Source organism: Leucopleurus acutus, assembly GCF_964270905.1.
Source record: "Leucopleurus acutus genome assembly, chromosome: 10".
Lineage (NCBI taxonomy): Eukaryota > Metazoa > Chordata > Mammalia > Artiodactyla > Delphinidae > Leucopleurus > Leucopleurus acutus.
Genome location: NC_139153.1, coordinates 13,511,300 through 13,523,455, shown reverse-complemented (window position 1 = coordinate 13,523,455; position 12,156 = coordinate 13,511,300). Strand labels below are relative to the sequence as shown.

At 43.5% G+C, this 12,156-nt stretch overlaps 1 protein-coding gene across 6 annotated transcripts in view; it reads left to right on the top strand.

The window, feature by feature from the left end:
* Window positions 1-12,156, top strand: part of CNTN4 (contactin 4) — a 962,626-nt gene that overhangs the window by 938,743 nt on the left and 11,727 nt on the right. For all 6 annotated transcript variants that reach the window (XM_082847221.1, XM_082847220.1, XM_082847222.1 and 3 more), the window contains 7 exons: window positions 3,014-3,172; window positions 5,281-5,430; window positions 7,257-7,327; window positions 8,384-8,618; window positions 10,576-10,688; window positions 11,230-11,416; window positions 11,845-11,957. In XM_082847221.1, the coding sequence (XP_082703347.1) occupies window positions 3,014-3,172; window positions 5,281-5,430; window positions 7,257-7,327; window positions 8,384-8,618; window positions 10,576-10,688; window positions 11,230-11,416; window positions 11,845-11,957 (1,028 nt within the window). The remainder of the gene's footprint in view (window positions 1-3,013; window positions 3,173-5,280; window positions 5,431-7,256; window positions 7,328-8,383; window positions 8,619-10,575; window positions 10,689-11,229; window positions 11,417-11,844; window positions 11,958-12,156) is intronic.

Here is a 12,156-nt window from a genome sequence, read left to right as displayed (position 1 = left end):
TCTCGCATATGACAGACATGGCCTCACCTCATCCAAATGGCTGTGAATGACTTGACTGAGCCTCAACAAACCAATGTTTAAAGGAACAGTAAGTGGACTTTTAAGAACTATTTTTTTAATTAAAGTTCAAGTCTTTGTGAACCAGTGTACATGCCAGAATCAAACTGACACATGCTCAGGGGTTTGCTAAAGTTAAATGTAAAGCCGAATCAGAATATCCAAATAATCTCTTAGCCAGCGTCTCCTTCATTCGAACCCTAACTATCGGTGTGTAGGAATCTTTGGCCAGCAGAATTTTGGGTGCAAGCAAATACAGGAGGTGTCACATTTGGAGGCAGGATGAATCTGAGTACACAGAGAATAAGATATTATTGGAAGCCACAAAAAGTGTTGCTATGTCCTGTGGGCATAACATGAGGGGGGAGGTGTGTGGAAGTTAGCAACTCAAACGGATTGTCAAGAGAGGATAAGAAAAATAGCTTTTCCATCAGATCTGCTTTGGTTCCCCTCTAAATCGCCTTAAAAACCTTTCTATAATGGAAGGAATAAGGGCCAGAGAAGAGAAAGAACTTCCAACCTGGGTAGAGCTACCCACAGTATAACCTACGGGACCGGGTTTATTTCCATTTTAAAATACACCAGAGCTGGTCTGCTCTTCCACTGGGGACCAAAATAATTCTGTTGTTGAAAATGTATCCTCTATTTCATTAGGATAATGTTCAGATCAGCAGTTTAAATGCCAATAAATTAGACTAATAAATATTTAAATTAGTAATAGTTGAATTTCTTAAATGATATTGTATACTTCATTTCACAGAAAATAACATGAAATACCAAGAGGAATTTGCAAATGCGGTCTAAGAGAACATCTAGCCTGATCAGTTAATAAAGCCAAGAAATTAATATGCCATTTTAAACCATCATCTTTTGTTTAACCTCCTCCTAGCTCTGCCCTTTCAGCTTTTCTGCGTGTTGCAGAGGCAAGGCTGGTATGTGTTGCACTGACATGTAAGAGATTTTTGTGTCTGAAACTAGTAAAGCTTTGAGTCTTGTCTCTGGCTTCCTTGATTCTCTGATATCTACTTTATTTAATCTAGAGCACTCGAACAGCAGCTAGAAAGGCCACCCTTCCCTGAGAAAGAAACAGGGATGCAGGTGTAACACCTGCATTCCCTCTGCTGTTGCCTGTGACACAAACTGTTTGAGCCCCAGACCATGTTACCACTTTGCTCAGAGGATAAACATTTGCTCATTTTGTCATTTTGAAAGAGAGACCCAACTTCCCCAAAACAAAGGTGGTAAACATTCTGCAGGGTGTAGCATATCTACACTTGGGCGAGGCTGGTAGCAGGGACATAACAAACAGCAAACCGCGCTGTGAAAGTACCATCTTACCCCCCGTGGCCAACTTCATGCCACCCCTTCATGTCCTTCTTCCTAGTTGCCAACAGTGGGCTCAGATCTTCCTCTATCAATTTAATTCACTGAGGAATGTGGAGAGGAACACTTTTCTCCTTGTGGTACTTTGATTCTAAAGGCCATGGAAGGAGCATCTATTTTAAGAAAGGATGGGAATGCTGGGATGAGAAAGCTGGTGAGAAAAAAAAAAAAAAAAAGATTATATTGTCTTCTGGACTTTTCTCTGATTAATAAGAGTCCTGAAGACCAGAGGTTACCTCAGTTCTATCTAGGTGGCATTAGACTGACATGCTGAAATGTCACTATGGAAAATTAATCAGTGCCAGCATACCGACTTGCAGACCTTTCATTCAGGAGTAGGAGGGAGAAGATAAATTTAGTCTCATCTGTGGGTCTATAAGAAATGATTTTTAAAAAAGGAAAGAGAAATTTAGGGCATCACTTAAAGGGTGCAGAAGTGAGTCCCAGAACAAAGTGTTACTTCCAGAAATTGCCATTAACTTCTCAGCACTCTGTGAAAGGTCTCTTTCTTCCCTGCCCCTGCGCCGTGGCCCCGTAGTATTTTGGAAGAACATGTGATTGCTGTCCCGGGCCTCAGCACATCCCTCCCAGGAAGATCTCCTTCCTCCTGTCTAATGGATACAAGCTGTGTCGTTATGTGTCCCTCACACTCACCTTCTCTGTCCGGGTGGTCACTTGTTAGAAATGCCTTTAACCTCCTGCTAAGAGCGTTTCATGTTGGAATCAAGGACAGCTTTGAGTCTTTGCTCTGGCTCTGCGGTTATTTTGTGTTTGCTTACCAACCACTTTCCAGCCCTCCGTTTCTTTATGATTTACAAGCCTTCATTTAAAACTGATTTCCGCCCGTTTCAGTGGTCTAAGTACAATGGCAGAAACAATGCACATCCAGAGCAGAAGGAGGAAAATACAGGTGTGAAACTTACAGAAACTGCCAATGTGGTCCTTCGACTCTCAACCCGATTTTGAAATCGCTTTGAAGAAGGCACAGTCTTGGGGCTCGTGCACACAGGCCACTTTCACAGCAGTTCCCTGGCACGCAAGTGTGTGTTGGCATTTTACGTGGACATTCCAATGCAGCTGGAATGTACAGAGCAGCACTGAGACCCCCAGAGTTCTAAAGTCACCTTCGCTCACATCATCAGGGGTAGAAATGACCATTTCCAGAAGGCTCCAATCTTCACTTACCCAGATAACAGTGTCCAACCCGTAGTAGGAACTTGTTATATATGATGGATGGATTAATGAATTTGGGCCCTGGTGGTACCACAATATTCTCTCTTGACATCTAGAACAAATATGCTATTGTAATTCTTTGTATACCTACTGGTTTTTCCTATTATATTGTGAAGCCGTGGAAGGAAGGGGCCGGGCCACGTCTCGCTCATCTCTGTAGTTTCAGAGCCTAGAAGAAAGCCAGGCTCCTAACAGCTACTCAAAAAGTAATTGACAAGTGATGAATCTGTGGGTGGATGAATCAACAGTTGAATAGGTCAGCGCCCCATTCAACAAAGTGGTCACATCCTTGGACATTTGAACACTCTGCTCAACTTCTGAGGGTCTTGCTCTTTCTCAGGTCCTCCAGGCCCCCCAGAGGCTGTGGCCATAGATGAAATTACAGACACCACTGCTCAGCTCTCCTGGCGACCCGGGCCTGACAACCACAGCCCCATCACCATGTATGTCATTCAAGCCAGGACTCCGTTCTCCGTGGGCTGGCAAGCAGTTAATACAGGTACCATGTTGGATGCCTGGTGCTGGTGTCTCACAGGGGCTTCTGAAACTCAGCGGAATGGACACAGCTCTGTGGCAGAAGCCGAGAGGCGTCTAGGTTCTCATTCAGACACAGCTACAGATGAGACTTTATGGCAGTGTTTCCTATACCTCAACCAGTATACTATTTGATATTTTTCTTTCTACGGATTCATATTTGTTTGTTTGTTAATTTGTTCTAAGCAATAAGTCTGCAATGATAGTAGGTCTGTTGTGTTATATCTTTGACACACATTTTAAAATACATTAGTTATAAAAATAAAAAGCATCATCTATCTGTGCATTGCCTAAAATCATATGTGTACCACTAGTGGGGCACTTTGAAAAGCAGTGGATTATGTTACTGTTGAATCACAGTCTTTGTAAAGTTTGTACACAGCTTTCAAGGAACCCGTATCTAAGGGCTGCGTGGAGCCTCTTGACTTGCTGCCCATTTTTTTAGATGGATATATTTGGGCATGAAGAGGCATGAGATTTTGTAAAATTAAAGAATACATGTGTTGGCCGTACCATCCCTGCTGCTGTCTACACCTCCAAATTGACTCGTTTTGTTATTTTATTTAGGTTTTGTTTGAGGAAAATATGGACAAACAAGTAGTTATTGCAAGCAAGTTACACACTCTTCTGGTCTTTCCATTTTAGCTTATCTAACCTCTGAAATGGGTTTCTGTGTTTCCAGCTGAATCATTGACTTTCTTCTGAGTCACAGGAGTGTTTTAGGAAGGAAGGAAAGGAAAAATCTGGAAGTTAAGGAGATAAGAATTCTAGTCCTGACTTTGCTAATCAGCAGCTTTCTACACATCTTCATATTCCTCTTCTGTTAAATGGGAATAATAAGAATTGTTATGACCCCATACAGAAATGATTGTGATACTTAAAAAAAACAAATTGCTGAATAAATATAATGAAGGACAGGAGTGGGATGAAGATGCTGATTCTCATGACGATAATAATGATGGTTTACAAAAGAAAACAGCTGGAATTGGTTAAGCCAATTCCATATGTGCCGTATGTTCTGCTAAGTGCTTTTCTTGAGTGTTCTCAACTGCACTGTGAATAGATATTGTTATTAGCCTTATTTTATGGTGAGGAAACCAAGGCATGAAAAGGTGAAGCAACTTGCCCAAGGTCGTTTGGCTACTGAGTGTGGAGTCAGGGCTAGAATCCAGGTTGTCTGACTCCAGAACCCACTTTCTTCAACTTTGGAGGGAAGGACTCTAAAAGGGTGGCCCCAAGGAGGCTAGAAGCCACTGAAGCCTAGTCACAGGGGCCTCAGCTTTGTCACAGGGGACGTCCCTCTGAGTCTCCTGGGCCCATTGGGAAATCTTCATAGCAATTAATTCAAAGCCCAAAAGGTTGTGCAGTGAGCATAGAAGCCAAGTCCAGAGCTCCATGGCTTGTGGCATCAAGCAGGGGGCCCTGTCCTCTGTGAAGGGAGGCCTTCCCCAAATCCTGCTGGATGAACACTATCAGATTCTGCCTCTCTGACTCTTTTTCTATTCTTCATGGGCCGTTCCGTTTATGTTTACAGATTCTTTCTTTTGGTATGCTAACACAGTTCATTAACAGTAGTTATGTGGACTTACAACATTATTACTCCATTGTTATAATAAGTTACAGAGCTTGAGCCATGCAGTCAGACAAAGGTGCAAATCCAGTATGACCTTGGGCGAGTCACTTGACCTTTATGTGGTACATTTTCCTCATCTATAAAAATGAAGAGAATAATTTCACCTTACTCATAGGATAGTTGGAAGGATTAAACAATATGCCCAGCCCGATACAGTAAATGCTGAAAAACAGGTGAGGTGAGAACAATAGTGATCATGGTCAAGTAGCTTTGGGCTTTGAAGACTGTCTTTTGTGATGTCATCTGCTGGTGTGTGATTTGAGTTTATTAGTCTGGCACAGAGAGGTCTGGGATTACCTCCCTGCAAGGGCTGTTTGTGCAGCTACCCTCAGATCTGCAGCAATGCCCCGAACACAGTAGTGGTGATGATGATGGATAGAAGTTCCCATCTTCCTAACATGGAATCGTATGAAACATGGTCACCTTTTGATGTCTTTCAGTCCCAGAACTCATTGATGGGAAGACATTCACAGCAACTGTGGTGGGTTTGAACCCTTGGGTCGAATATGAATTCCGCACAGTTGCAGCCAACGTGATTGGGATTGGGGAGCCCAGTCAGCCCTCTGAGAAGCGGAGGACAGAAGAGGCCCGTGAGTAACACCAAGGATACAGGAGCTCCTGTTCCTTAGGGAAAGGCTTTGAATCTCCCTGCTCTTCAGCCCTAACGAGGCTCTGTGCTAGCCCACCCTTCCCTGAGTGACTGTGATCATCAGAAATGAGACCAATAGATGCTCAGCTTTACCATCAGGGAGTTTCATTATTTTGTTGGTGTTTTTGTTTTTATTTTTATATATTAACTTTTATTGAAGTATAGTTGATGCACAATATTATATAAGTTATAGGTGTATAATATGGTGATTCACAACTTTTGAAGGTTATACTCCATTTATAGTTATTATAAAATATTGGCTATATTACCCTGTGTGATATGTCCTTGCAGCTTATTTTGTACATAATAGTTTGTACCTCTTACTCCCCTACCCCTACATTGCGCCTCCTCCCTTCCCTCTCCCCACTGGTAACCACTAGCTTGTTCTCTCTCTCTGTGAGTCCCAGCAGTGAGTTTCAATCCAGAGTTATGTTCTCACTCTTCCTTGGGTTCCCTGGTACTGGGCGAGACACTCTGCTTCGTTCTCTCAAACACCACGTCTTTCTTCACTGGTTCCTTTGTCACCAAGACTCTCCTACCAGGATTATTATTTTTTCAAATGCACACCCACACTTCAAATGAAATCAACTCACAGAAATGTCAAGTGGCAAAGAATAAGTTCTTCAGAAATGTTCAGTAAATCTTCTTAGGGTATAAACCCTTCCCAAAAGCTAAGATTAGGGCCATCCTAGTAATTCACGCAAGCCCGGTCGGCAGTTTTATAGGAGCTTCTGTGTACGCAGCTTGGGTGAGCACGGTGAGAGAACAACATAAATTCACCTGCATCCCTTGTATTTGTCTCACATAGAGTGGGAGGCCTAGTGTGGGTGTGTGTGAAGGTCCCAGCTGCGATGAGGCCAAATGTTATTGAAGGAAGAGGAAGGCCCCAGAGCAAATGGAATCTCTGACCCTACTCTTGGACACAAATCCATCTGGCTGTACTTCGTTGGTTTTATCCAAGGGGACATTCCCAGTCACCAAATCTATACCCCAGCCGGACATTTTTAGATTCTGTCTGGAGTCTTTCATTTACAGGATGATACTATAGCTAACCCCATGCTTCCTTTTCCCCTCCAAAATCGTAATTTAATGAATTCCTCTCAGCAATCCTGAGGGGGAAGCTAGCATAATTTGCCCTCTTTTACAGAGGAAACTGGGAGTCAAAGAGGTTAAGCACGGTAAGCCAGGGGTCAACCTCTGTCCACCACTTCCTTCAACACCCAGCTCAAAACTCACCTTCCTCTGAGAAGCCGTTAGCCCGGCCTGCGCTTCAGACGGCCTCCGCACTCCTCCATTCTGTCTGTGCCGCATGTTGTTGGTTGTCGACATCGCTCTGGAATCGTCCTGCATGTGCTCCCACCCTCCAGCGAGATTGTGAGCTCTGCACGGGCAGAGTGTGTATCATCACTTCTTTGTGTACCGCCACGTGGCTCATAAACGCCTACCCAAGCCTTAGAACCAGAACCTCAGTCCTTTCCTCATCCCCCTGAACTTTGGCCTCTAGGGGTGGAGCTGAATCTTTGTTCAGTCATGTCAGATAACAGGTGTGCCTCTTGTTGAATGGGAAAGAGGTAACTAATAGCAGTTTCCTGGGTATGTTTCACTTCCGCGAGCTGATGCTTCGGGACCCTCGACCATACAATTTCTGACCTCAGAGCTGTGTGCATCCGAGGATCTGTTTAAACTGAGTCACCTCAGCCCGGCAACCTTGCTGGCCCTCTTGGCCTTTGCCACCTGACATGACTTGTTTTTTTGTCTCCTGAACAGTCCCCGAAGTCACCCCAGCTAACGTCAGTGGAGGCGGAGGCAGCAAATCTGAACTGGTTATAACCTGGGAGGTAAATGAATCAAAGAACGAAAGGAACATACATTAGCCTAGGCTATTTTATCATTTCACTCTGTGTTAAACGTATATGGGAAGTCGCCTTCTCTGTTTTTAACAGCCAAAATCGTTTGAGTGCAAACACTCGCTCTCGCCTGAATGGCTAGCAGGAAAAGATGGCGCTTCCCCGTCAGTTGTGGAGTCAAGTTTTAATTCAGTTGGTCACAGGATAAACAATCATGAAAGGGAAGAGAACGTAAGAAAAAATGTATAGATGTATAATATGCACATTAAAGAAGGCTGGTTTAGAGAAAACCAGTTTTTCTTTTATTCCTGAATTACTGCAAGGCCAATTGATTTAAAACATCTGCCCACAATAGACTCCGTGTACCAGCACAATTTCCTAAGATTGGCTTTGCTGCAGGAGCCCTCTTGTGTAAAGTGTTTTTTCACCAACGTAGAGGTGTGTTAGTCACCACTTTATTAAAAATTGATTTTGAGACACGAGGTCAGAGTTTCAGAAAGAGTCCACAGTGATTTTGAAGGATTCTAGGCAACAGCCGCGGAAGTTCCAATCTGTCATTTAACCAGAGCCCCAGCAGTGAGAGAAACCATTCACCCCTTCCAGCCTAGCACTTCCGGGCTGAGAGGGAAGATCTTGCCTGAGCCAGGATGGTCCTCACTTCTTTGGTGAGAGCTCTTTCAATGAGTGTCCGTGTGACCCTGGAGGAAGGATCCTACTAGATGGTACATGTTGGGAATGTTGCTTTTTAGATCAACTGTCCAGTGTCTTCCACAGTCATTTCCTACAGTTTCAGAGCTGGGTCTCCCCCATCAGGAAGCCAGGCTCTCCACTGCAGGTTTTCATTGATTTTTTTTGAACCCTGCTTCAATCCCCCCTGAATATCTCTGGTAGACGGATGGCAAATCCCAAATTGAAGACTCTCGACAAAGCCCCCAATAAGATAGCATGAACACAGGGGCGTGTATGGGGGTGGGGAGTGGAATAAAACAATGTAGCATCTGCATCAAAGTACTGCAGCCTCTGAAGACCGCCTCCCTTTCTTCCCAGACGGTCCCTGAGGAATTACAGAACGGCAGAGGCTTTGGTTACGTGGTGGCCTTCCGGCCTTATGGCAAAATGATCTGGATGCTGACCGTGCTGGCCTCCGCGGACGCCTCCAGATACGTGTTCAGGAATGAGAGCGTGCATCCCTTCTCTCCCTTCGAGGTTAAAGTGGGCGTCTTCAACAATAAAGGAGAAGGCCCTTTCAGTCCCACCACGGTGGTATATTCTGCAGAAGAAGGTATGATGTTGCTTCAATTCTGAGATGTTGACTTCAGGACGTACAATCAATTTAGCACTCTACCCATAAACTGAAGGCATATCCTGAATCAAGAAAAGCGTACTATGAAAAATATGATTCATTATCTACGACCAATCTCTTAGAAAGATAGCAGCTCCACGGTGTATAAAAACAAATGCTTATCCTTTAGTAATTCCACTGCTAAGGACCAGAATCTCAGGTACCATGTAAGATCTTCATGTCTATGTAGTTATCACATTACTTTCAACAGAATTCTATTTTATTTTATGCCTTTAAGTGAATGCCAAAATATAATTTGTATTTCCTCTCAATATGATTTTTTTCATAAATCACATTGTACTCAAAAATTATTCTGTTATTAAAGAATAGAGTAAGTCACAGAGCAGTGTGATTGCTCTCATTGTCATCCCCGGTGTTATCATGTTTAGGGGTTCTCACTCATTTTCACTGCCTCTGTGCCATCCCTGCTCTCAGAATACCTCTCCTAATGGCCTTCATCTCCTTCGGAGCTCGCCTTCATTGTTTCAAAGGTGATGTTCGGAATGAGACCATATTAAAAGTTGAGTCACTGACTTGGAGTAAGTGAAGATGCAATAAATTCTTCCATCCAGTTAAAAAAGTCAGCCCCTTAGACTCGGTGGTCCTCCATGATCTAGGCCCCACCTCTCTTTCCTGCCTCAACTCCTGCCCCTCTTCCCTGCATACTCCATGTTCCAACCATAGCCAAAGGACTTGCAATTCTCCAAACAAGCTTGAGCCCCTAGTATATGCTTCACCTTCTCTTAAAGGTCCCTGCTTTGCCCACCTTGTGACCTCATGGTCATCCTTCAAAACTCAACTCAAACAGCCAAGGTCTTCCCTCATTTCCCCAGGCCCACGGAGTGAGGCGCTTCTCTTTTTCCTTGTGTCTTAACGTTGCTCTGTTATAATTCTCATCTCAATGTATTATGAATTTTGAATTTTAGTTTTATGTGTTTCTTGAGGGCCGGCTATTTATTTTTTACCTCTGTGTCGCCGGTGTCGAAACGTGTACGACACACAGACCCCTAATAGATACTGAATGAATTAACACATAAATAGAATCACACATTGTTATAAATAGACAAAACCTTAGGGGTCTCCATGTATACCATTTTCTGGAACAGAATGTGCATTCCAGAGGGAGCACACAAGTTGACTGTAAACGTACTAGGTGAACCTTTAAAATTATTTAATACTTACATATTGATTTGAGTTGCATCAGAAAAAAATACAGCTATCAAATCAAAACCAGGATTTCATTTGTGTTATAACTCACAACATGCCTGAGTTGTTCATTAAGAAAGACCACTGAAGGAAAATCTTGACATAAAAATGGTACACAGCTCTGGCAAAAGTCTGGCAAAAAGAACTGAAATTTAGGGGACAGACTGGGTCCAGACTCTCCTTTGCAGCTGAGGAGGTTGAGGCCCAGAAAGCATAAATGACTTGTACAGCCAAGCTCGTAAGACGTGCAGCTGTCTGTGCAGAACTGAACCGTCACCCGGCCCTCCTGAAACTTAGTCAAGTCAGTTGACTCTCCTTTTTTCTGTCTAATTTTTGTAACCAGTGACTATGACTCTCACCTAGGACAAACGCTAATTAAGAAGGATGTGTGTTAAATAAATTGCTGGCTATGAAACGTGGTGCTTAAACTTAAGTGTACTGGGTTACTTCCCTTCCACCTACCCCTAAATGTAGAAGCCAAAGACTGAAAAAGTCTCTTCACCACCATCTCCATCACCATCCTCTCCCAGCTGTTAATAATGATGGTTTCTCTGTAAAATGAGGGTTTGGATCATAATCACTAAGGACTATTCTATAATCATTGATTCTTTGCCCATATGATGCCTTTGCATCTAGAAGCCTATTCTGATGCAGCTGATAGAGTCATAACTTTTTCCATACTTATCTGCAGAACCCACCAAAGCACCAGCCAACATCTTTGCCAGAAGTCTTTCTGCAACAGATGTTGAAGTCTTCTGGGCCTCCCCCATGGAAAAGAATAGAGGTCGGATACAAGGGTATGAGGTAAGCAAGAGACAGGTGCCTTGGTTCTGGGAAAGGGTCCCTACCCCTCAATGAGAACTGATGGGAAAAAGACCTAAAGTTCCATTTAGAGGCATTTGTTTTAGAGAATCGTTGTTTCTAAAGGAGCGTGAGCATTTCACTGTGAGATTACCCGTTTCCATGGTACTCTCCAGAGAGCTCTGTCTAAATACATGCAGGTCTAAGCATGTATAAGATGGTTGGCAAAATGAGCTTTGACTTCTGATACACCGAGGATCACTTGGGCTCAAAACAAGGTGGGGAAAAAGGGAGAAATACCCAACCATGACTGTGCCAGTTTACCATCTCACTCTGAAGCTAAGAACAAAAAGGGGGCCTTTGTAATTATCGATGATTTCTCAGCACGCACAAAGCTCTTGGTTCTGAAAGCTCTGCTTACGACTTGCTGTATAGAAAATTAACTCTGTCATAAGAATCTTGTATTAAAAAAAAAATCACCTGATGACGTTGGAGATATCCCCAACAGGTATGACATCCAAGGTCTTCCTTTTTATTTTCTCAGGTAAAATACTGGAGACATGACGACAAAGAAGAAAATGCTCGAAAAATACGAACAATAGGAAATCAGACATCAACAAAAATCACCAACTTAAAAGGCAGCGCTCTGTATCATTTAGCTGTCAAGGCATATAATTCTGCAGGGACAGGCCCCTCCAGTGCGACGGTCAACGTGACAACCAGAAAGCCACGTAAGAACATTCTTGCTCAGAAATATTTTAGAGATTCATCAAACATATTCCAAGTTCATTCCCATCCCCACCTCCCAGTGATCATTTGCATACTAATTGGTATCATTATGGAAATTCAGATTTACCTTAGCATTTTAACTGAACCTTTCCGAATACCATGCAAAATTCATTGCTCCGGAGGACGGAAAGATCAATGTTTTCTCCTCACTGGGAAGGGCCACTTCTTTTAGCTATAAATGTTAGGCGACCAACTGAATCTTTTTCCATTTGCAATGCTGTATCTCGTCAGATTTTAGTGACCTTGAAGACACATATTAGTGCAATAGCCCGTTAAATTGCCTCCACTCTCGAATTCTAGGAAGGAGATATTCCTCAGAATCCATTGAGACTTAATAATCTGTGACTTCGTATATCTTAAATTTTTACAGCGCCAAGTCAGCCCCCCGGAAACATCATATGGAATTCATCGGACTCCAAAATTATCCTGAATTGGGATCAAGTGAAGGCCCTGGATAATGAGTCGGAAGTAAAAGGATACAAAGTGGGTAATTTCTTTTTGCAGAGACACCTACTCCTGCTGTTAGCGGGGACAGACTGTTCTCATGAATCTTAAGAACCCCGTCTTCGGGGCTTTCCTGGTGGCGCAGTGGTTGAGAGTCCGCCTGCCGATGCAGGGGACACGGGTTCGTTCCCCGGTGCGGGAAGATCCCACGTGCCGCGGAGCGGCTGGGCCCGTGAGC